The sequence below is a fragment of the Spinacia oleracea genome, chromosome 5 (genome assembly GCF_020520425.1).
Source record: "Spinacia oleracea cultivar Varoflay chromosome 5, BTI_SOV_V1, whole genome shotgun sequence".
NCBI classification, from domain to species: Eukaryota; Viridiplantae; Streptophyta; class Magnoliopsida; order Caryophyllales; family Amaranthaceae; genus Spinacia; species Spinacia oleracea.
In genome coordinates, this window is record NC_079491.1 from 14,604,786 (window position 1) to 14,631,544 (window position 26,759).

Sequence of the window (26,759 nt, forward strand, 5' to 3'; positions counted from 1 at the left end):
GCATTCAATCAGTGTATACCACGCAATGATATGATCCCCACAATATAGCAATCCCCTTATCGGCCTACCCAGAGGGAATATCTTTGGCTTCTTGGCACGAGTGTGAATAATGAATATTACTCCATAGCTCGTAGCTTGTATTTTAGGTTCATGGTGTAAACAAACAAGTACGTACTTCATTTCTTTAGCTGTAAATAAAATCAGCATATGCAAATCATGAAAACAAATAAACTGAATAATCTTTTCTAGACTTGAGTTTAACTCAGTGCAAAATAATTCCAGTAATAGTTCCCGTCTCTTGTAGCCGCCTTGTTCTACAATGAGCAAAATCATGGTACAAAATCAACTTAACTAAGCCTAAATATATTTACATGGGATAAGTCCTATCCAAAAACCATGTAAACTAAGCTTAAAGGGTCTTCTAGCAGCATATATACCCCCATAAGAGGAGATAATTTAACAGAGCCCAGCAACTGTGGTTAGGGTTAACACTACATTAGGTTACTCATTAAATGACTAGGGCTTTACACGGAATCGCTGTAAATGGAGATAATACAGAAACCTCTTTCTTCCCCATTTCCAGAAAATGGGTGGTTCCGCAACTTTAAGTTTTCTTTTTTTCATTTTCTTCCCTGCAAAACAAACATAGAAATTTGAGAATGGTCACTAGAAATGCCTATCTAATATCCCTTAGCTTGGAGGCAGAGAAGGTTTCAAGTTCCTATTAAATGGTTTTTTATTCAATCCAGTGAGAGTAGTAAGGAAATGTTTGGAAAAAGACTTATCAACTACAAGGAATATATTGGATCCATGAATTTGGTACTCACTTCTTTTTTCAACCAAGTATGACTCCCAGCATGACTGCAATTTCATGAAATTGGAATTAAGACTTGACCAAAAGTTTGTCTGAATTTTTAAAACATCCAATACAGCTTGCATGCACGCTGCTGAAGGTGCGACACCGCTAAACTGGTTCTCAGGGCTTTCACCAAGCAAAACCTTAAAAAAAAAAAAAAAAAAAAAAAAAAAAGCAGATTCATTAAACTTGAAGTAGTGCACGGACAAAGAAAATTATAATTATATGCAAAACATGTGTAATTCTATTACTAAAAGATTACAAAGTGAATGTTAATAGTATCTAGAGGCATGCAATTCAAACTTTAGCCAACACAGTCTCACTGAATACAGCTTTAAAGTAATTAGGCCGAACAAATAATATCTTACTTTTGGATTAGAATAAAAATAATTTTGAGCATTGCCAGCCTCGGATAAAAAATGATAAGTTAATGCAACAATTTTAGGAAACCAGTGCAGTCCAAAACTAGCACCAGAATATAGGGAAAAGGAGAGCAGTTGATAATAAGACATTTAGCATTGAGAATATTGAAGTCTTCAGAAAAGTTGGCACTTGTAAACTAATGATCTGTAGCCTGAATTTGTTTACTTACTTTTTCACTCCAATTTACAAGTGCTTTTCTTCTTTATCATTAACCCCATTGCCTCAAAGAGGCTCCCGCAAGAAGCGGGGTAGGGGGGGGGGGGGGGGGGGGGGTTGGGTGTACGCAACCTTACCCCTTCAATTGCAGAGAGGTTGTTTCCAATTGACCCAATCCAATTAACAAGTGCATGTAACAATAATTAGCCATACTTACCAGACAATAAGGAAAATGCACAACGAGAAAACCTGACATTTAGGATAATCATTATAAAGCATTAACATATTCTGATAACAAAATAAATACTCCTTAAACTATTGATGTGACTATGAATTCATATCCTCATCAGGCACTCTTTCTCTACTTTATCATAATTCAATTGTGCACAAATTGCTCCTTAAATAATATACACTAACTACTTTCCTTATTCTAAATTTCTTAAACCAACCAAGAAATCTTTGATGAGCAGGAGGGTTAATGTTAGGTGTCAACTTGACATATGGGAGTTGACTAGGGCTAGGGAGGCCCACAAAAAACTAGAAAAGGTCTTGAAATTGGTAATTAAAGATTCAAGAGGAAAGGTCTTGAAATTGGTAATTGAAGATTCAAGAGAAAAGTAAACATTGAAACATTTGAGTATGTGGCAGTAAAGAACATAGTTGTGGACATGATTTACTGTTGGCAATGACAAATGTGAACAGTTCAAACAATGTTCATTCTTCTTTTTGTCTCCACTTCCCCTTTTGAATGAAAGTGTGATCTATCATGAACAATAACTTCTGCACATTCCCCCCTCTCCCCCCCCCCCCCCCCCCCCCCTCCCTTATTTTCCTTCATCCAGTTCACCCTAAGATTTTTTTCTTTTCTCATTTTCCCTCCCTCTAGGGTTCTGACAATTTCATTTGTAAATAAACAAGATGGCTAGTACTTCGTGCGGACAGCTTAAAGTTCATCAAGAAGAGTTAAGGAACTGCAAAACACAACCCCAAATTACAAAACATACCTCGTCCCAAATTATTTTTAGTCTTCACTCATGAACGCCCACCTCATTTTGATTTTATATTAAAACGAGTCTTTTGATTTTGAATTAGTAGACATGTGAGATTGAGCAAAAGAGATCTTGCTTTAGTCTCAGACACAAGCAAAAAAAAGACGGGGGGCCATGACAAGTGAGAAGCTAGTAGTGGTAGCAGGCGTAGGCGCTTGGCTTGCTGACCACGGTGGTGCACTACCAAGAGACAGAAAATGAAAACAGAGGAAAGGTGCAAAGCTTAGATAAAAAACATCAATGGAAGAAATCACGATATCATCTGAAGCAGTCGAAATTCAGACTACCTAAACAGAGGAAAGGAGCAAAGCTTAGATAAACCTACATACCAGGACTCATCCGAAACAGGGTGGGGGATAGGGAACTAGGGACGACAATATCAATGGTCAGGGTGGAGGGAAGAAGTTTGCAGAAACTGCTTTACTCTTTAAACTAATGTCATCTTATGTTTTTGGTACATAATTAAAATACTAGAGTATAATCAGACTGAACGTGGTGTTAGTCTCAGTCAGCATCAGCCAAACAAAACGTTGGGAGTCTGATCGTGCACTTCTAAGCTAGTTTGTCCGCTGTATGATTGCTGCATAGTCGGAGGGCACTAGAGACTGTTTCATTTGTGTGGGTGGAGAGGAGGAGGAACTTGATGCTTGACATTGCTAGAGAGAACAGGGACAAAAATAAAGGCAGGGGGTAAGGGTGGAGGTATTTAGGTGCTTTCTGGAAATGCAAGTGACATAGATATCAATATCTTACTGTACCATGTCATACCATCAACAGAATGTCCATCATAGATATTCCATACAGGGGCGTCTCCTAATACATCAAAACCTTTAGAAGGCACTTCTCCCTCCTCAAGATTGCAAACGATTATTCGTTTAATCCTGGGGCTCTCAGACAACCATTTCCTGATTGGTAACAGATGCAAAAAAGGTTCTTTCAGCATCTTAGGCCGCTGAGCATAGATGAGAATCAATAGTATCGTTACCAATTATATACGCTGAGGGCATGCATTCAAAACAATGACAGTTCACACATAAATAGCTCTATTTCCTTTACAATGATACAAGTACCTTTATTACAGCAGTGGCAGATGATGATATTGATCGCAGATTATAGCTGAAATTAAAACAAATGAAGCGTAAACATGCAAGTACCATTATTAAAATCAAGCAAAAAAGGCTAAAAAAAAATAATTGAACCACTCACCCGCCTTCCAGTATTACAAGCGTCTTTCCTCCAGCAAGGGTATTCAACATGTTAGTCATACAAGCATAACCAGCAGGTGTGACCTACAAGCAATTTTCAAGCAAAGCTAATATAAGAACACAAGAGGGGATATATTATATTCTACAAGTTTCATGAGTGATGATTTGACTAGCATAGCAATAGTCCTCACATCACAACCACCAAGTGGATCTCCTCTTGCTGCATCAAATCCAGCTGATATAATAATAAAATCAGGGACGAACTCCTGGGCTGCAAATAAAATGTTACAAGATCGATTAGAAATGTTGGCACTGCTAGGAAAAATGTTAATTGGAACTGTCAAATAGCTTTAGCCTCGTCCGGGCTCTATTTTAAGATAGAACTATTAACAGAAGGCCAGTGGGTTCATCCCTCTTAACAGCTATTGCAAGTGCACTGCACTCCTGAAGATATATTCTTTATAAAGTCATATAGTGTTTTGTAATACCTGGTTACTTAGGAGTGGAGGACGTTGTACAACATAATCATTGTTCTTTTAAACTTGCAAGCTAACATTTAACATAGTAAAAAGGGTAAACCGAGGATATCTTTGAAAATATAAAATATACCAAGTATCATACTCTTTTTTCTAAGTACCCACTTTTCTAGATTAATTTATTTTCGGAAAATACATTTTACCATCTTACCCCTTTTCCCCACAATATTTACACCTTTTCACTCACTCTATCTTACTTTATCCCCTTTTTTCTTACACCAACCACCATTTTACTATATCTCTCTTAATTTATCCACCTTTTCTTACATCCACTCAACTCATAGAAACAGATATCTACATTAAACAGGTGCACTAAAAATAACGGAGGGAGTGTATATGTTGTCCTAGTACCAATTCCAAAATTCAAAACAGAGTCCCTATGTCACAAATTTCTGGGTCATGCCAAATGGGTCATGTACCTTTCAAACCTTGTTCTGGAATCCCTGCACCACTGTTGACATAAAAGTAATTGTGGTCACTTGTTCGAGCATTTGTCTAATCTCAAGCAACTCCTCCCCAAGGATCAACACTTCTTTGAAAGGGGAGGAGTTCACATGAAAAAAGGGCAATCAACATCAAATCTATAAACTAGACAGCTGTTGCACAAAATGGCAAAACTTTTCCGCCTTTTCAAATTAAAAATTATCCGGAATATTAAAATGGGGTTCTGTAGCATATCTCCATGTATTTCACTGTAGATGAAACTCCAAGGACTCGGCCAATGTAATAAGTTAAAGGAACAAGTAACTTCAAGATATTTAAGCGTCTACCACTATCAGTCAAACAGTATCTTCTTTTAGCTAGGCATAGGATTTCATTCATGCTATTTTAGGGTAATGAAAGAATATTTTATTGAAGAAAAATGACAAATCAGCACTAGAAAACCAAGTCACTGTACCAATGGGCAATGTCCAAAGTCTGCATCAATCACCACCATTTTCCCAAATTAAATCCTGGACTCAACAGTCTAGTTTTCTATTTTGATCCCTTCAAAACTCGTTATCCTAAAAAGATAAACCAAGGACACAAGCAAAATTTTTAGAGTCAATTGTGTGCTTCACAAATTATAGTACTAAACTATTCAGTCATTGTATTTTGTTTTTATCCTTTTTATAGTCTTCACCAATCTTCATGTTTCGTCAACTACAAATGGTGAAAGTTTTAAAACTAATCCAGCGGTGTTTGGTAGTCACCTATTGGAAGCACAACATGTTCAAATGCAAAAATGTAATCGTTGTCACCAACTCCTCCACAGCTCCAAGGAACATTCACACAGTAACCTTCAGCACCCATGGTACCAACCTGCAGAAAATTTACATTTCTTGAAAATTGCACAGTAATAAACTCTAATAAGAATTATAGCTTAGAATATCAGCACTTCAGGTTAGTGTTTCCCCACATAATATTTTTATTACAAAACAACAACAACAACAACAACAACAAAGCCTTAGTCCCAAAATGATTTGGGGTCGGCTAACATGAATCGTCGTAGGAGATCGTCATTGTCACCAATCAAACCAGAAAAGAGCAGGAAGTAAAAAAAAAAAAACAAAGAAGAGAAAGTGAAATTAATGAAAGTAGGATATGAGAAAATGTATATATATATAATAGAAGAAATATTGTAAGAGATAATAAAAATAAGTAAAATTTAAAATAAATGAATAAGTAAAATAAGTGCATTTCAAAATAGCATGTGAAATTAAAAAAATTGAAAGAATTTTAAAAATAAAATAAAAGTAAAATAAAAATAAAAATACAAATAAAGAGAATCAGAAACATTGAAGTTGTGTAAGTCAAATGAAGTCATCAATGTATATTCTCTCCCTCCACTCTGTCCTATCCAACGCCATATTTTCCTCAATCCCAAGAAAGTTCATATCGTGCTCAATCACCTTCCTCCAAGTTTTCTTAGGTCTTCCCCTACCCCTTGCAATTCTATCCCTTTGCCACCCTTCTATCCTCCTAACCGAGGCATCATTTGATCTTCTGCTTACATGTCCAAACCATCTTAAACGATTTTCCATCATCTTAAACTCAATCGGTGCAACCCCTACTTTCTTCCTAATAATCTCATTCCCCAAACGATCCTTTCTTGTATGCCCACACATCCAACGTAACATGCGCATCTCCGCCACATTCATCTTGTGCATGTGACAATGTTTCACTGCCCAGCATTCCGTGCCGTATAACAAAGCCGGTCGAATTGCCGTGCGGTAAAATTTTCCCTTCAATCTTTGGGGCATGCCTGAGTCACATAGGAACCCCGTGGCACCTTTCCACTTCAACCAACCTGCTTTGATTCTATGGGCCACATCGCCATCCAATTCTCCATCCTTTTGGATAATAGATCCTAAATAACGGAACATTTCAGAGCCTTGGACAATTTTCCCATCTAAGGTAATCGCCCCTGTCTCTCTATCTTGGACTCCACTAAACTTACACTCCATATATTCCGTCTTGTTTCTACTCAGCCTAAAACCCCGAGATACCAAAGTTTGTCTCCATAACTCCAACTTACTTTCCACTCCTTCTTTTCTATGTCAAGGTAAATTATTCTTCATCTGGATAGCCATTTAATAGACAATGTGAGTCATATAATATTGCTCTTCAGCTTCTCTGCAAAACAAATTCAAGATTTGCTTCAAGAGATAAGTGGCCTTTTAGTGCCCGTTGCACACTCGCACCTCTCATATTGAACAAGAAAAAGGGATAAATAGAAATCTTTACAAACCTTGTGGAGTGCTTATTTGTAACTTTCTGTAAAAGTATCCCCACCTTTAATTACAAGGTTAACTCTTCTCTTGAACCAAAAAGGTAAATGAAATCTTTCACAAACCTTACTTAAAGAAGGAAACACCACCAACAAATGCCCGTAATAAATTACATATCCAGAAACCCAATAACGAAAAGATGTGTTTGCTTAGGAATTTAGGATACAAGAATGCAAACGTCAAACCTGAAACCATCCACCTAAACATATGCACAAATACAGGCGTAGAGCTACCCACATTTTCAACCCCAACACAAGACTACCCTAGCCCCGCAACATCAGCGACGCAATGACTATACAGGTCCACCTACCTGGGTTAGTTTTATAATGTTGTCAGCACATGACTACCCATGCATTTATTTCTCACAGTGGATACATAATTTTTCATCCTGTGCCCACATAAAAGCTGCTATTGTGAACTCTTGACAGCTAAGAGGTTGAGGGAACCAAACAAAATTCAGTCTGACAACCCTTTCTCCCCGATCTTGTGGCTCTTTGACTGACATACAAGTTTACAACTGGTTGGAAGGCTCAACTATTCTATACGATGTTTTGCAAAAGAGATCCTTGTCACTCAATTGACTTTTTATTTCTCTCCCTCACAAATACAATTCTGTATTCTATCTAAAATTACCCTATTTCTGCATCATGTCCCTAATTTTTTGCATTTCTTTGTTATACAAAATATAACTGAAGACTAAAGAGAGCAAGTAAACAACAAAAGGAAGTTGCAAAAAGAAATACCAACTGCATCATGGAGATAAAAAGAAAAGTACCTCATGAGCTGCCCCAGTTCCAGGATAAAAGTTGCCTCCCTCATGTCTATGCAATGAAATATACAAAACCTACAAAAGTAGAATGTTTCATACAAGAATTATGTAAGCATAGCCACTACAACAAGAACAAAAGGAGCCGCAAAGCCAATGAAAAAGACACTCGAGACTCAACACTAAGCTTGTGTCAGTCTTTGTCAAACTGCATCAAGCTCAATAACATTTACTTAACTTTTGAAATGCTCAATTGCATGAATCTATTTTCTCTGGGTTAACCAAGGAGCACAAACAGCAAATATGATTACCCTTCCATAATCTTTGTATTTTATAATCCAGTGATGAAATTCATTTTACTATATGAGTCAACTAACTAGAGCAAAGCAAGATCTGCACAGTCAAGGAGGGCCTGAACAAACATTCCATGCTGCATGTAAGATGTGCTTGTGCTTATGGATGTGCATGCAAGAACATGCTCACTCAGAGACATCGCACAAGAGAAGCACAGAAGTCAAAATAAAAATCTAAGGGCTCACCGACTTGTTCTTGTCAAATATTTCTTGTGTACCATTTCCATGGTGTACGTCCTGTGGACACCCCAGAAAAAAATTGATCACCACCTTAAGATCCTTGGACATAAGTTTAGCAAACCGTAAACTTAAAACACAGGAAGAAACAAGAGTTTGTTCAATTACCCAATCTACAATCAAGACCTTTTTGGCTCCAGCAACTTGAGCAGCTAGTGCAGCAACTGCTGCATTATTGTGAAGGCAGAAACCCATGGACTCATGTACACCAGCATGATGACCAGGAGGCCGAATCTGAAACATTAATTATTACAATTTTAGTCGTAGATTTCAGATATCAAAGTTCTAAGCACTCAGAAGAAAAAGACTCCTACCAGGGCAAATCCATTTTTGGCACAACCAGAATAAATTTCGGTAGCAAGATCCGCACATAGACCAGCTGCAAGCCTCGCAGCTTCCGCTGAATGCTCATTTGCATATGTATCAGGAGTAAAATAGCTGCAAATTGATAATGACAAACTGATCAGTGCAAAACACCCTTCTTCATGTACTATTATTTTTTAGCAGCTACGTCTGCTATCTTCACTTCAGAAACTAATCAACTAACTCATGAATTTATCATCTAGACCGGCAACAAAAGATAACTATTTAGACCTTTGAGATTGATAATGTACAGAGGATTGTCATGATACTCATGAACAAAAAGCTGGAAAACCCAGAAGTGAAAAGTTGGAACCTGCATGGCTGAGCTTAAACCCCAAAGAAAAACAAGTAACGCCTAATCAGCAGTCCTTGCAACCCATACACCATCAAGCAGCGGCTATAGAGCTGAGACAACAGTTTGTTAACTAAATCTAATACTCAATTCCAGTTTCCAAAAAAATAACCCAAATAATCAATAACACATGGCATGAATATAGAACAGGACCCAAAAACCCTATGTAGAAAGTCTCAATCATTATGAATAAGAAGTCTACTTATTTAAACCCCTGATCTTATACTGAAATGAACCAAGTGGAAAAGATAAACCATAATGCATATGAAGTCTAATTATTCAGACCACTAGAACTTACACAGATCGGCAAATCTTTTGTTAGCTTTTTTTTATTTCAGACAAGGCAACATAAAAATAAAAATAAATAAAAAAGCATTGACACAAATCTCAGGGGCCAAGGGTCCTCTATAAAATGAAGACTAGTACCAATAGATGAGAATATATTAATATCCAACTCGACTAGCTAAGAGAAAGACTGCATCCATTTATACCTCCCAGATCCAACCTATGTAATAATCCATACAGGGAGATCTACTTTTCTTCGGTTAGCTCATCAAGAAGGTTTTATACTTTCCATGAATAAATTACATTTCAGCAGCAGCAAAAATGTAGAGATTTCCTTGAAGATAAATTCCAGCTAAATAGGGAAATATTAAAATAATGAAGATAAGAATCCTTTCTAACAATCTCCAACAATAGAAAAGGACACAGCAGGTGTCATGCGAACTTAGAAAATGGAAATCCTTGTCCAGTGACAAGTCAGCCACTGTGCATGTATGCAAGGGGAAAATAACAATACAAAAAAAGAAAAGATGCAAGGGACAGAAGTAGACCTAGAAAGCATTTTTTCAGTGAGTTCAACAGCTTCAACATGCTCCATAGAATGTACCTGGTGATGCACATCATGCAGCAACACTTCAATGATAGGAAAGAAAAGATGGCCCTCTAAGAATGCAATTTGTTTTGGCTAATCGTAACCAACGGTTATGCACCCTTGAAAGGAAAAATATGTAAGAACCCAAATTTAGAAGCACCTAATTCATGTGATGTGCCTCTCACTATCTTACATCGGATTTAGGAAAAAGAATCAAACATGGGTATGGATACAACTATACAGTATACACGGCATGCATCTACAAGGCCATTTGGTTATTTTGTTCCCACAAGGCCACATACCACTCAAAAGGATTTTGGACTATCAGGAGTCGCCTAATCAGTAAACTGACACCAAAACTAGTCAACATATTCAATCAACTATAGAAGAAAATGGACCACTTTTGTCAACTAAAAAAGGAAACGGATTGATTATTACTCCCTCCATCCCAAAATCAACTTTCTGTTAGGTTTGGGCACGCATATTTAATGTAAATAGTAGGGCTGTATAGGCTTTTATGATGTATAGAGAAAAAATTAAGGTAAAAAATCAATGGAGAGGGAGAGAGTTAGTGAGAGGCACATCACCTGGGATATGAAGAGAGTTAGCGGAAGCCACATCACATGAATTAGGTGGGTAAAATTTTCTGATTAAGGTAACAGAACATTTATTTGTGGATTGACCAAAATAATATACAAAAGGTTTATTTGAGGACAGAGGGGGTATTAAAAAGAAACACGTACTTCAGAATGGAAAAAAATCACCTTACCCTCACCCCCGAAAAAGAAAGCACTTTAACACACAAAAGAGAGCCTGCCCCATCAATCTATAGCTAAACATTAATAGAACTCTTTGCATCAAAGTGTTGACTCACAGTAATTTAATCCACTGTCATAGCGACATAGCGTCATCCATCTTTCAGACTATTCACATCATTTCAGGTCAATACACTACTCAGAGACCAATTTTTGGAACCCCAAGTAACCCAAATGAGCGATCAAATAATAATGTCACCCTTTCCAAATTCAAGTATAATAGTTCCCAACTAGAAAAAAGGAGCTTTGGGGATATGATCCATCTTTTACCCTAAATCAGTTTACATGGCAAGTTAATCAGATAAAATAAAGTTGTTTTTAACTGTAATCAAAATTCTCATGAGAGCAATTAAGATCGACCTGTTTTTTGGCTCTGAATAGCTCAAACATATTCGGATGATTATTAGTTGCCACTGACATAAATAAATCATGTGAAGAAGTTAAAAACATGCTAGTACAGGTATTAGCCCTCAACCAACTCCCGAAGAATAACCAGACTGAAAATAAAGGCAAAGTACGAATATTATACCAGGCCTGCCTTTTGCTTGGGAAATTTATTCTATTCATACTTTCATATAGACGTGTTCTTTCAGGATGCCCTTTGATTCCCTATTTTTCTCACAATTTCAAGGAAGATAGTCCTTTCAATACCCTATCCCAAATGTTGTACGGAACAACTTTATCTTTCCAAGACCACTCAAAGAAGATCTCGATAAAACCAGTGATTTAAACATGTGCACACTTCCACAGTGCACATGATATTAGTATACCATTACTGGCACAAATTCTGGAACAAAAACGTTGACCAGTAAATGAAGCATGCACTAATTAAAGCAATTACAGAACTACAACAAATCAACAATAAATCATAAGTAGATCATTACCTTCAACAGTTCTTCTTTAGTTATTTCTCTTGCAGTGATAGGACGACATTTTCCAGGAAAGATTCCTACGGAAACCAAAATTATCCAATATCGTGGACTGTAAGTAACAGTGTAACAGGTACTAACATTCATCAAAAGTAAAAGCTGAGAAAAGAAGACATAACCTGATGCAGATCTAGACTCCTAATGACTATATTTACGGCCTTATTTACGAATTTAGGAACTTGGTTTTACCTTGCTCTTAAAATAGGGGTTTTATAGTGAAGCTTTTATTATTATTATTATTATCTTTATTTATTAATTTATTATTGGACTTGTTTTGAAGTTGGACTCTTAAAGTTGGGCGCTTGGACCTTTAAATAGATTCTATGTTTATTACTCCGTATAAGGTTATTTTAGTTAATAAATAAATCCTTTCGTTATTCTCAATTTATTTTCTTATTTAGTTCTCTCTTTTATGTAAGAGTAGGGATCAACTGAACAAGAGAACTTTAGGTAAAATACATAAAAATATAGGCCTAAGGTTGTCATTGAGTTAAGCTTTTGCTTGATTTACTTTCAAGTGTTCTTGACTGAACAACCCTTTCATTGATTACCAGCGGACTTTCATTACAGCTGTCGCTTTAACTAGTGGAACTTACAGAAAAAATATCTTCTTGATTTTTATTTCACCACAATACATATCAAAACCAAAAATAATTGAGAGATGAGAGCAATTTGGTCATACCTGCTGTAGACAGGCTAGCAGCAATTGCTCGTAGACGATCAGGTCTTTCTGGATGACTATACATCTTCTTTTCAACCTATTCCCATATAAACCACCAATTAAGATCAATTGTCAAGGAAAAACCCAAAAAAAATATAAGAAATTCAAAGAATTACTATTATGCATCCTTTAAAACACAGTTTGCTTTCTTTAAAACAAGTAAAGCAAGCAAGCTGTAGCTTTTTCTTAGAGGAAGGGTTTCCTGAGTCCCTGACCACCTCCTTCCATGTCGGCTTTGGCAATCCTTGTGAGGTATTTATCCTTAATGGTGGGGTTGAGTTGGGTTCACCCTCAAAAGGCCACATATGCACTTGTGGTATGGAAAAGAACGATGATGAAACTTTTGTTTCATTCATAAAGAAATAATTTAAAAAATATATGTATGATGTAAAATTAGTCTACAATGCGGGATGACAAGGGTCCTTAATCAAAACAAAAATTACAGATAATCCCATTTCCTCTGTCTCCAAAATCGAACAACTCTCAAATGCACCGTCACTCACTCACTCTAGCTCAAGAAGCTGAATAAGTAACTCTATCCCAAAAGTCAACGCATGAAAGAATGGCCCCTGAGAAGAAACATGAATTCCGTTCTAATTGATGCGCACACTTAATTTCTGTCATTCCCCCCACTCATTTTAAACAACTCCCTATACAAAGAGGAAAAGGGGGTGGGGGGACCCGTAACTCACCAAAAATGGAAAACAATTTAGCCACCTGAAAATGAAGGAAGATATGCAAGCAAGGTTCTCTGTTGGCACAGCAAAGCAAATATATGTACCCAGCGAGATGGCCAACTTAAGCCTCTGCTTTCAGAGCATAGCACTAATCCTATTCAAGCTAACATCCATTAAAGTCTTCCAGTTGAAAACTTGAAATTGGCAGCTAGAAAACGGGGGTATCCTGGTGGCAAGGCTAAACACCAAAAAGCAAATAAAGAAATAAATGATGCAGCTACAGAAGCATCAAGGACGAAAATCGAAGAAAAGACGATGAAAATGGTAGCAGATAAACTGGTCCTCTCTCCAAACATCTTCCTGAAGTTTGATATACCAGCAAATCCTATACTATCTCAAAACTAGACCAGGGGGAATAAAGCAGAGGACATGTAAGACATCAATTTCTACAGACATGTAAGTATTGCAGCTGTAGCCTTAAGGGCATCCCAAACATTTGACACAGTCCATCTTTAAATCCATATTTACTCCTGACATTGTGATACTAAAAGGGCTTTAGTTGCTAAGGATTACACCACAAGCATTGTCCAACAAAGGAAGTACAGTTGAACACAAATGACCATCCTCCCAATAACAAAGCCTCCCTCTACTTTGGGCTGCCAAATCAGATCTCACTTCAGCAGATGATCCACTCACCAGACCAAAACACAAAAGTTTCTCATCACTCTTCCTTATTCATGACAGATAAAAAAGAGAGTTAATATAGCACAATGTTACACAAGAATATAAAAATATACAATGCAATCCCGCCACCCAGGAAGACTCTCTTCCAAACACCAACCTCTTAGAAACCGACAAACTACTTCCCGTCAGAATCTAATGTGTATAATTTTTCTCTAGAACCTCTGCAGACACCGGATAATATTGAAAAAGAGAAAGTATCAATCTTGAAAAAAATTGGAGAATATAAATTTGAGAAACACCCGATACTATTTCTGTATGGAGGGAAAAAAAATATTCAATTATAAGAAAAGAAATTTACATCAAAGAGAAAACCAGTAACAAATACCACAATCCACGCTCAAGTGCTCAACATTCAATATCAGAAAAAAGACATTCCCCAATAGCCACAAAGGCATGAATCCAACTGATCTCAAGAAAACTACTCTGTTCTGGAAATAAACTTTGCGAGAAATCTTTGTTGTGAAAGACTACATAATTACCCTAACGAGAACATCCACAAGATGGCCATACACAGAATACCATAGCCTTTCCTTAACAATGTTAACATACACTAGTTATCTATTTTGATTTTCTAATATAAAAAAGGTAGGAGTTAGATAACTATAGCAGGTATTATAATTTTATTTTCAGTGAGTTGATAATGAATTTCAAAGAAAACTACAGGCAGTATATTTCACCACATAACACTAAAAAAACGCACAAAGCTATGACAATGGCAACAAGCATATGGCAATACCCAGGCCTAGACAGCCCAAGTACTGCAATGTCATCATTCACTCGCTGAGCCAGCTATTGAACTTGCACGTCCAAACATAAAGTCTGAACTACACATATCAGTTACCATGCTCTAAATGTATTAAATAATACAGAACTAGTAATCAAAAGATAGAAAGAGTGTGATAATCAGGGGAAAAACCATACTTCTGAGTGCAATAACATTCTCTCATCAAAACCTATTGCAGTGGAGCACCTAGCAGCTGCAACATCAGGGACTGATTCTGAGGAATTCAAACACAAATATTATCATGATTTCGAAGAACAGTAAAACTACATCCTAAAATACATGATGCTCAAGCCGATTAACCAACCAATTAATGTAACAAAAGGATTCAGCTACAGCGTACAAGAAAACAAGAGTACGAGCCATTTTGAGCAATATAGAAAAGCAGTAATAGTTCTTCGACATGTACCCAAAAAAGGGCCTCGCAAGACCGTCAATTTGGTGCAGAGCTAGGAACATAAATCCTAGTCCAAACATATTTTTTTTTAGCAACAAGTAATTTTTGAGATAAAACTCCTACCAATACAATAAAGATGCAAGCTGTGATTAGCACCACATTTAACACATTGGAGATAATTTCTGAACTTCTCGTTTGTAGAAAGATCTAAGGGAAGAATATTGAATAAATTTACTTGTCAAGGTTGCTCTTCTTAGGGCTTGTACGGTATCATTATGTTTTCAGTTTTTAATTATTTCGAACAGGAAACTGATTTCAGCTTCGTTTTGAGGAATTTTCAGACTCCCTCCATGCCCTTTTGTTTTCCCCAATCCCCATAAAAGTAAGATCACTTCATTTAGTTTTAGTTAGGTTGGGTTGATGAGAGAAAATTGGTGGGACCAAAGTAGTGTATGTAAGAGTAAAGTAGTGGTCCCCTATGGCCATTTATGGTATGGCTCGTACTTAAAGGGACAACCAAAAAGGAAACTGGGGCAAACCAGTGTTACCTAATTCTCTAATCACCCTACGAACCGCAAACCGAAAAAGCGAATTATAACATGAAAATGGTACAATTTTGATCTAATTTAGCAAATTAGGTAGCGAATGGCATACTCATACCTAGTCTCATACTAGCAAATCAGGTAACAATAGGGCAAACTTTAAGGGTTGAAGGAAGTAATACATAGTAGAAAAAACTACAGCACTAAATACTAATATCTGTAGCTTTACATGTTGAAAAATTAAACCCACTTGCCATTTGTCTCTACAACTTGGGAAACATGTATCATTCAACCACAATCAACATCTACCATTTCCCTTCTTTCACCTAATTTCTGCCTTCCATTCTCTGATGAATCATCTATCTTTAAATATTCCGCCATGTAAAATTTTCTTCATATACATTTTCGAATTCTCTTCCCAATTACTTTTCTTCATATCCGACTTCAACCTTTTCTTATCTTTTAATTCGTTGTGTTCTCCATAACTCCAATGAACAAATAACCCACCAAGGCAACACCATATAATAACCCAAACAATTTTTAATCTCTCATTTACCCTTAAAAAGCTATATTGACATTGTACTTTGCAAGAGCTTGTGCATCCTCCCGTAAATTTACAAAATAAAATTTACCAGTGGATCCAAATCTGCTACTTCATACACATTCTCCGTTGTCTCAATACCAGGACAATCCTTGAATTTTACTGTATTTTGGGTGCAATTTATGCTCATCTTCCATGGGAGGTAGAAACAAAAGAAAAATAAGGTAGGAGAGTTTGGTCTTGAAGTGGCAACACCGGTAACATAGTAGAGGAAGGTGATAGTGGTCATTGAATTCAGTTGGCAGAGAGAAGATCAAAATTTGGGCGAGAAGAATGGTCATTCGACATTCAGATGTAAGAAACCAAAATGACAATCAGAAAATAACTGAAAGTGGTTTCCTCTATTCCGCTTGAGTTTGTCAAAACAGAACAAAAATTGGTTCTTACGACTTTTCCTGACACGTTTTGTTTTCATTTTTAAGAAGAAAAAAACGGATAACAGGAATCATGCAACAATATCGAACGACTCCTTAGATTTTTAATAGGCATTATTCAGTTCATAGCTTAAATTATCAGCTCACATACATATGATGATACTTGTTGAACAAAATGATACCAAGCTTTGGACAAAGTGCAAGTTCTATTACATTTATAGCACAGAAATCGGATAACATAAAGAAACATAAATGATCAGAAGTAGAATTAAAAAAAAATAACGACCATCATGATCTTAGTTTTAAAAAGCGCGCCTATCACACCAACATCATCATTATAGCCATGAGATGCGCCATGACAGGCTTAGAAACCCTCTAAACGGCGCGCGCCTTTGCGTCTTTTCCCAGGCTCAAGGCACATCGCCTTATGGTATAAGACTCCAATTGTTCACAAGTAATATGTTTTTTTTTTTTAAAAAGAAAGCTAAAACCACGTGATTTTAATGGCTTCCTAAAAGTTAGAATTTACTATATTGAAAAGAGGAGAGAGAAACCCCCAAATGTTTTCATTTTTTCCTTGTCTTTTTCAGCGGCAGGTCATGTAAACTCCTCTTTTCTCTGTTTTAAAGTAACTGTTTTATGTAAGGTATGTCGCACTTCTTTTGAGAATCTAAATGAAGAGCCAATGACTAGAGAGTTATTCGAATCTTCCTTAGTCCCCTTTTTGTTTGGTTTTTTTCTCAAAAGGCTTTTAATTTTCCTGTAATTACTATTTTAGTATTTTATTACTTTACTTACTTATTTTACTACTTTACTTATTTTTTATTATCTCTTACAATATTTCTTCTATAATATATATACATTTTTCTTTTATCTTACTTTCATTAATTCCACCTTCTCTTTCTTGCTTTTTTCTTTTTACTTCCTGCTCCTTTCTGTTTGATTGGTGACAATGACGATCTCCTACGACGATTCATGTTAGCCGACCCCAAATCATTTTGGGACTAAGGCTTTGTTGTTGTTGTTGTACTATTTTAGTATTTTACCTCGTTGTGACAACGAGTAATACTATTTGATATATTTTTTCAAAATATAAGTACCACAAAAAATTAAAACAATTGTGCGCCTTGCGTACGAAAAGCGCCGCCTTCACCTTGCGCCTAGACTCTGAAGCACCTTGGTGCACCGCGTGCCTTTTAAAACTAGGATGATGATATGAAGACTATATCCTAAATATTCAAATTAGTATTTATAGCGTGAATATTCTCAATTAAATCTCTTACTTGTCATTTCACAAGTAAATGAACATATTGAAAGAAAGAAATGTAGGTGTTCGCAAAAAAGACAAATAAAAGAATCATATGCATATTTTTATGAAATAAAAATTCATAGGAAACAAATAAGATGAAACCCCTTTGTTAGATGAGTTCCACCTTTCAGAAATAACGAAGTGGTTAATATCAATTAATAAAAAGATCAAGTCGCACTAAGGTGATAAGAGTCCTGCTACTCCTAGGCGCATCTTGGGTGCACCTCAGTGCGCCTCATTAAAGTGAGGCCCACTTAACAAGTTCTGCGTGAGAGATTCTAAAGGTTCTTGTACCTTATCAAAAACTTCGCACTAAGCGTGTAAACAAAACTTCGCGATCCTAAAAAACGTGTCTTCGACCCTTTAAGATGAAGAGAACCCCTTACAGCTCAGTTTGTAGATCTCTAAGGATATTGGATATTGGATCTCTAAATTGTAAATCTGAAAAAATTAGCCGATTCGGTCAGTTCTTTTTTAGTACAGGATTGAAAACAATAGCCAACCACATCCTTTCAGGATTACGGCTTGAAGTAATTGATGACATCAGAGTCATCAGACAATTCTACAAAGTTAGCTATGCTGATCGCACTCCAACAAAAATATCTAAGAAACAAACTTAGTCTTCCATCCTCTTCTTAAACCATGCACAAGATCAATCCCTACGGCATAAACCTGTTCTTTAGTCATCAAGTAGAGGCTGTAGAGCACACCTTTGGTTATTTACATGTTTGAGTGGTTTGATGGTGACTTCACTTCATGTCTACTCGCTTCCCTTGTCAATTTCAAAATAAACAAAACAGCAAGGCCCCGTTCGTTTTTTTTTTGGAAACCATAAAAAGTCGTTACAAAATGGCCTTTTGAAAATCAATGACTTAATTACAATTGTACAAGATCCTCAAAATGTATAGTGTAGACGTTGGGGGGAGGGGGTGAAGACTCTACCTTCAAAAATCTGTCGTCTTTTCTACTTCCAAGTGCACAGTGTACCATCATATAGCCCACACAATTAGCTTTCCACAAGTCTATCACCTCATTCTTTGATCTCCTTTTCCAAGCTATAAGAAAAACTTCCACTTTACCCATCAAAAACTCAGGCTCTACAACCAAAGGAAAAGCTGAAAAAGGTGCAATTCATCAAAGTTTGCAAACGACTGAATAAAGCAAAGTTTTGGAAAGGGCGGAAAGACTACAACTACTAGCAAGGCTGAAATCCTTCATTTGATGCATAAAGCTTCTACTTCTAGCTTCCCACTCAAAGAAAAACTCTTAGGATGACTGGAGGAGCCTAAGACCACTAAATAATTTCAGATGAGTAGTTAAAGTTAAGAGCACCTTCAAGCATTTTGAAATACAAGCACATCTTGCACCTTGCAGCCAAACCATAGAACTGCACTCATCAGTCATCAGGTTCAATAATAACCTTAGAAAGAAAATTAAGATAAATACCTAATTGCTTCCTACTCAATCATTCAACGATTGAAGGATAAGTCCCAAACTATAGCCCTTTGAGGGGTGCCACCCTAAACAAAGGTAGGCAATTAGCGTTCAAGGGTCGTTCATCTCACCAAATATCATGCAGAGAGAAAGCTCAACCCAGTCTTTCCCCAAAAAGCAATATGACTATTTTTGTCTAGCTTCAGGAATTTCATAAGTTACAAAAGAGGATTCAATCAGATGAGCCCAGGAACAGAGGCTTATCATCACCTTAGCTGACCACAAACTTGAGTAGCATAGTTTAAATCCAGTTTATCATGCAATATCTTTTGCTAAAAGCACACAGGAAAAACCAACTTTTTAAATAACGAACAAAGGAGACACCCAAACCATTTCCCTCTGATTGTCATAACTCATAACCATTCCACTTAAATCTTGTGCACCATCCTCACACGTTCTGAAACAAGAAGACACACTCAAGCGATTTCCCCTTTCATTGCCATAACTCCTAACCATGGTGAAAAGAGGACCATAAGACAGAGCTCAGTATATGCTCCTAGACGATTAAGAATTTACGATATTTACGAAGTTAGTAGTTCCGTAAAATCGCTGACCGTGCAAATAGAGGAAATGAGCAAGGTACGTATCTAATTTTTCCAGTTTCTACCCCTATTTCTTAACTTAATCAGGTAGAACCAAGTTGTGCAAATCATGATTGATCCTAGTGGAACGTGGTACCTTCACGTTGATATATGCTTTACAAGATAAGAGAAAGTTGGATATCCATGAATTTTCTCAGAGACTTATATACGCCGTGGGAGTATACCCATGAAGTTCTTTAGTAGCCCAAAATAAACTCTATCCTAAATGAAGCACAGGCAAGCCCCTTTTGCTATTCCTTTGAAGCCAAGGAGCGTGATTTTGAGTTTCTTGTTCTCCTCTGCTAAGTTAAAGTAGTGGGTTTTTCTTCTCTGGCTGCTAAGGAAAAACCCCTGTTTTCAAGAAGGAATGATGTAAATTATACTCCAATCTAAGAAGCCTACTTCCAAGTACAAAATCCTAGGTTGTGGACCAAATGAAGTGTTTCTTCACCTATTCTTCCTTCAGAAGGCATCAACATATAGATTTTTATTCTTCATCCTAATATTTCTATTTTGTTTCCAAAGTACTTCATGTTTCCAAGACAACTCTCTAAACACTCGAGTTTTATGAATCAACGTAAGTCCAGTTAATATGATAATTTCCCATTCCCTATCAGAATCAATATTGTAGATGGTACCTACAAAATTGGCGTTTACTTCTCAAAAAGTTCAAGTTGGAGATGCATGAAATTTGATATATTCAACTCAAGTTCAGATGACATTGACAGATACTTATCACTCACGAAAGACCAAAAATATACCTAAAACATGCGCAAAATTATTTGGTAAATGTACATCAAAAGCTGTCAAGTATATCAGACGTAGACAAGATTCAAGAATCCATATCATATTCAATTTTGTTGCTCTTGCTTTTATTTTCTTTCCAGGATGTCTAAACAGTTTAAGACGAAAAATATAGCAAAAGTATAATTATACCACTTCCGACAGTAATTCCACTTTATTGATGTATGTCTCGAGACCATAGCAAAAGAAAATAACAACAGATTCACACCTGTGTATCTTTCTATTACTTCTAACTCAACTGGAGTAAGAGCAGCCCCTTGTGAAGCAGGTGAACCGAAAAATCCATGCTTAAGGATTCCAGATTCCTTGTGCTCCTTGCATGTCTGAAGCATAGAAGGGGAGGGGAAAGTGTAAGCATGTACAACAACTGAACTTATCAAAGGAAAATATTTAAGGGAAACAACAATAAAGAGATAGACCTTTCTTATTCACTATCAAGGTAATCCAAGTTTCTACACTAACAAAATAACCACAACAAAGAAGCTTCAAAAGCATTCATACCTCGCAAAAGATGATACTGTCAGGGTTAAGCATTGTGCAGTTGGTGCAAGACCACCTTCCAAATGTCAGGCACTCCAGAAAAGGCTCCCAATCAAGATCATCTTCATCATCTTCCAAGTCGTCCAGATTGTTACAGATATCTTCCATAGTCAACTCCCTACGGTGATTTGACTTTTTCTATAAAAAAAACATAACCAAGGAACAGCTTTTCAAAGGTCTGTAGCTGCACTTATAACTTATTGCAAAACAAAAACCACAAAGATTAAAAAGTTAAACAATATTCAATATGAGAAGTGCCTTCAATAGGAAAAATGACCTTTCCATCAGAACGAGAACAGACACTCGCCACCTCCAGATTTCTATGTCTTCCATTAAGTTCTTCATCTGCGACTCTATCTGCTCCATTTTGACCTATAGCTTTCGCCTTACCATTCACAGAACGAACCAACTCAACAGTCTCCGAGACCATCTTGCATTCGGATTCTACCACCCCCACCAGGCCACCAGCACCCTGCTCACTTTGACCTAGTTAACAACCAAAATGAAGAAGTGTTGCAAATCTACAGATTTAAAAAGTTGAAACCCTTAAACTTCATTAACTTATCCAGCGCAAGATAACGATACATAATAAATTACTTGAGATAGCATATACTATTTGACTTCGCTGCAATTGTAAGGCACACTTGCAAAATTCTTACAACTCATCTGTACATACCAAGTCTATATTAATGTTATAATAGAATACACCAACTTTATCTCATTATATAGTACCTTACATTGTACCTCAGCCCATAAATAAAGGTCATATTTTTCTTTAGGATGTCCGGAAAAAACAATTACCTTTTGTAAGTGTTGGGGAAATTATACAAATAACATAATTACGGAGTACTACGAGCGATTTCCGGAAATAATGTTAGAAGATGCGAAAATTCTCAAAATATGCCCCATGCTATGTTTATTCCCATACTACCGTCCACATAAGCAAGCAACCCGATCTAACTTTTTTTTTATCCGTCAGCAGGAAACCGCCAAGTGAAATAGCGGTTTAAAAATTTTAACCGCTACTTTAGTTGGCATTTCCAGAAACTTTCTCCTGCAATTTGCAAACCAATACTCCTAATTATTTCAAACAAGAAAAAGCAATTTTATTTTTATTTTAAAAAGAAAACCCATAGCTTATATGAAGCATAAGCCATCACTTTCTCTCCTTCTTCTCGGTTTCACCATCAACACCTTCCCAAGAAACCACCCACCTTCTTGAGATGAACTTGATCTCCGCCCAAAATCGAAAACCTCCCTACGCAAATATCCGCCGTCTCTAAACTTACGCCCATTGACCCCACTCGCAAGCTCTGTTCTCGCGTGATTGTCTTGGCGAAAACCCTTTTTGGAACGACAAGTTCATCTTTTGCGCCACCTCCGAAACTTCCTTCTTCATCGTCAACATCTTCGCAATTCGTGTTCTCAAAGACACGCTTCTGGAAGCAGGCTGGTGTGAAGTGTACCGCACAACATAACCGCCAACATAGATGGCGGTTTACTCCAAAACAGAACTTCCATTTGAGTTGGCAGACCTGGCGGTTCGACATCGAACCGGGAAAAATTTCCTTTTTACTAAGTCTTGCTGACGTGGACGTAATATGGGAATGAACATAATATGGGGTATATTTTGGTATCTTTTGCATCTTTTAGCATTGTTGTCGGAAATCGCTCGAGTACTACTTGCAAAGAACTTATTTGTAAATTCGTGTCGGATTGGATTTTGACAAGTTGGAGTTTGGACAATATGACAACACAACCTTGATCATTTATATGACAATATTTCGCACCAAAAGAAAATAAATTATATGATAATATTGGCTTATTTCAACAAGCTCCGACGCTCGCTATTTTGCTTTCATTATAGCCAAGTGAAACAAAATACATGAAACAGATGAACAAAATGCCACATAAGGTACAATTTCTGGTTTTATCACTGCTTATACTATAAAGAAGTAATTTTTTCAAGGAAAATTTATTCTAGATGCAAAATATCGAATGAAAAAAAAAAAAAAAACAGATTATCACTTTCAGATTTTATTTTCCACTTATTTTCAGCAGAAATTCTGAAAATAGCAACAATTAATCGAATTTCAATCAGCAAGTAAATCAAAATCACTTTGACTATATTATCTCTAAAAAATCTAGATTCATAAGATAAGAAATTGAAATCAAGTATTCATAAAAATGTGAAACTAAAATGAAAACAAATCGTCAATATTTAAAAACTTCAAACAATTAATGTACTGCTGGGGCACAAAATTATTGGAGTTTAAAATTACATGCAAAAATCAGTAAAAAATCGAGATTAAGCAAGAACAGATAATCCAAAGTAAGCAAAAGAGGAGAGAGAAAGAGAAGAAAGGGAGTGGACTTACTGGAGAAGTTGAAGCGGAGGTTCTTTTGGGGGGGAAATGAAAAGGGTGAAAAAAATCTAGTTTTGCACAGCGTCTGATACGCCGGCCGAAATTTAGCGTCTGATACAGCCTTGTATTCGCCACAGTACACTAGTACACGACCGTGATTTAAGACGTGGCCTGGCCTGGCCTGTGTGACCAAACTAGGGATATTCGTAACCGGGTATCTGAATGTCGGGTATTCTTTGACTGATAGTTGAAAGTAAGATTATGTTGACCCTGATTTTGGTTGATGACAAATAGCAAACTTCCTGATTTAAGTTTCTGGTGTGTCTACAAGTAAAGTGTTTCTGTTCCAGAGAGGAACTTGAGATGGCTGCTGATGTTCCTGAGGTGGAATGCGCAAAGCTAGGAACTCCAAGCTAACACACAACAGAGGAACAACAAAGCAAAGAAGGATGAAGTTTTCATGTGATGAGTTCCTCTGTTTCTTTAGAGGAACTCACCTGTTCCAGAGAAGGAACCATTGCAGCTGCTGAGTTGTAGCTCCAGTAAAAGAGCAAAACACGAACCTAGGTAGTTAAATACTCTTAGAATTTCTGTGTAAAATAATAATAGCTATTAAGATACATTGTGGAACTAGGATGTTTAATTAAATATTTATTAAGATTTTATCAAATTATTTAACAGCAAGTTTTAAGGAAAAATTACATAAATAAAGTGTCGTTTTATTTTCTTTAATAAAATCTGTTTTTATCCCTCTTGTTAAAACAGTTTTATTTTCCCTAAAACTTCTCCTAAATATCTGATTTAATTTCAATAAATATTTTCACAAATCTTTTAGTGGTTGACAAAGTCTAAACCACGATTTTCTCTAAAAACCGTTTTAAGAGAAGTGGTCTTCCCTTGATCCACAAGTCATGGATCGTGGAGACCAAGTATGTAGGAGTGTGGGCAGTTGAGATTTGAAGGGAACTAACCCTAAGGATTATCTCTATATAAAGAGTCGTTTTCCTTCTCGTAAAATTACACAAATATTCTATCTACTTTCTTATCTATCAAAACGCTTTCAAAAGAGTTTATTAAGTTGATTTGTGTCCTAGCAATATTCAAGTTCCTAAGTTCCACAAATATCAAAAGAGCTTTATTATTAACTAGAGTTTTCAAAACAAATTGTAATCTGAGTGAGTAGAGATTGAGTAATCTTGTAAAGGCTTTTGAGTTAAAGTCGAGAAAGAGAGAAAAAGAATAGAGAGTAATCAGAGTAGATTACTGTGAGATACTTGAGTTTGAGTGGAACTCAAGTTGTTATATTATTGTAATCGAGGAATTATTTTAATATAAAAGGGTTTTGAGGTTTTCTCTTCTTGATTAGTGTTAAGAAGTTTCCTCAAATTGAGCAACATTCTTTTCTGTCTTTTTCAGTTCCTTATATTACCTTAAAAGCAAAGGAACTCACTCTAGTTCTGAATACAATTCACCCCCCCCCCTCTTGTGCGTGTTCCTATTAGACTATCAATTGGTATCAGAGCCAGTACTCAATAAAAACACAGGAAACCCTGTTTGAGTCTAGTTCCTGATAGTATGAATACACAAGAGAAACTGGAAGAAGGCTACTCCACGCAAAGGCCACCTATGTTCAACGGCAAATTCTACTCATACTGGAAGAACAGAATGGAGATATTCATCAAAGCAGAAAATTACCAAGTATGGCGTGTGATTGAAGTTGGAGACTTCGAGGTAACAAAAACCAATGCAGAAAACGAGGTAGTTCCTAAACCAATGTCTGAATTCTCTAAAGAAGATTTTGATAAATATGAGATGAATGCTATGGCAGTTGAAATCTTGCATTGTGGACTTGGACCCCATGAACACAATAGGGTCATGGGGTGCAAGAACGCTAAACAAATTTGGGAATTACTACAAGTAACCCACGAAGGAACTAACGAAGTTAAACGTTCCAAAATTGATCTGTTAATGTGTAAATATGAGAGATTTGAAATGCTTCCAAAAGAAACTATTCGAGAGATGTTTACTCGTTTTACTAACATAACAAATGAATTAGTTTCCCTTGGTAGAATCATTCCCACAGATGAACAAGTGAGAAAAATCCTAAGGAGCATGCCTCAAGATGATCGTTGGAGAACAAAGGTCACAGCACTGTTTGAGACCAAGGATTTCACAAAATTCAACATTGAACAACTTGCGGGTTCCTTGATGACTCATGAACTGCACCTTGGAGCTGTTGTTCCTGAGAGCTCCAGAAACCGAGGGCTTGCTCTAAAAGCTGAGGAACTTGATGATTCTGAACCAGATGAAGAGGAGGCTGCTATGCTGGTCAGAAGAATGAGAAAACTCTACAGGAACTTCAAACCTGGCAACCAGAAAGGAAGGAACTTTGCAAGGAAAACTGTCAGTTCCAAAACTGAGCAAGGTTGCTTCAAATGTGGAGAAACTGATCACCAAATTCGTGAGTGCCCTCAGTGGGAAAACGACAAAAGAAAAGGAAAGGAACAGGTCAAGGAACGGTACAATAAATCCACCTTCAACAAGCCTAACTTCAAAAAGGCTATGATAGCTGCATGGGGCGAAGAAACTGATTCAGAAGATGATGAGGAACAGCCAAATGAAGAAACTGCAAATCTTTGCCTTATGGCAAGAACAGAAGGAACTGAACAAGTTCCATCAGAAGAAGTAAGTTCCTCCACTCTTCAGTGTCTCTCAAAGTCAAAACTAATTGAACTATTGCTAGAAACTCTAGATGATTATAAAAAGCTAAGTATTTTAAAAGCACAAAGTGATAGAGCCTTGGAACTCAGTAAAGATCACATAAATTACTTGAACAACATTAGATCTGATGTTCAAGGCAGGTTCTTTGAGTTGCTAGATAGAAATACCTCCATTAATGAGTCTTTTGAGAAAATTAGAAATGAGAACATACTTCTACAAGTGCAACTCAGTCAATATAAGATGTTTAACCTAAGTTTAGATCCCACAAAGTCCCTGGAGATTAACATGGGAGTGTTCAACATCGACTTAGAAAGGTTAAACAAAGATCTGATAACCACAAAGGAACAGAAAGAGAAACTAGAGAGGGAATTGGCCATGGCTAGGGCACAGAAACATCCACCTAAAGTTCCCCCCAAGTGGAT

The 26,759-nt window shown here is 36.7% G+C and overlaps 1 protein-coding gene across 2 annotated transcripts; it reads right to left on the minus strand.

Annotated features, from left to right (window-relative positions):
- Positions 1–217: 217 nt before the first annotated feature.
- On the minus strand, positions 218–23,819 carry LOC110789494 (histone deacetylase 15). 2 transcript variants are annotated; one of them, XM_021994171.2, is made up of 18 exons: positions 23,629–23,819; positions 21,528–21,722; positions 21,212–21,388; positions 20,919–21,033; positions 14,749–14,825; positions 12,368–12,443; positions 11,641–11,705; positions 9,901–9,956; positions 8,667–8,790; positions 8,461–8,586; positions 8,302–8,352; positions 7,772–7,840; positions 5,419–5,527; positions 3,881–3,960; positions 3,691–3,773; positions 3,555–3,600; positions 828–999; positions 218–632 (listed from the first exon to the last, which is right to left on the minus strand). In XM_021994171.2, exons 2-18 carry the CDS (start codon positions 21,678–21,680, stop codon positions 517–519), a joined length of 1,695 nt encoding a protein of 564 aa, XP_021849863.2. In that variant the 5' UTR covers positions 21,681–21,722; positions 23,629–23,819; the 3' UTR covers positions 218–516. The 2 variants fall into 2 exon arrangements, with proteins under 2 accessions (XP_021849863.2, XP_021849864.2); XM_021994172.2 differs by having other exon boundaries at positions 21,528–21,736; positions 23,629–23,803.
- Positions 23,820–26,759: the final 2,940 nt, after the last annotated feature.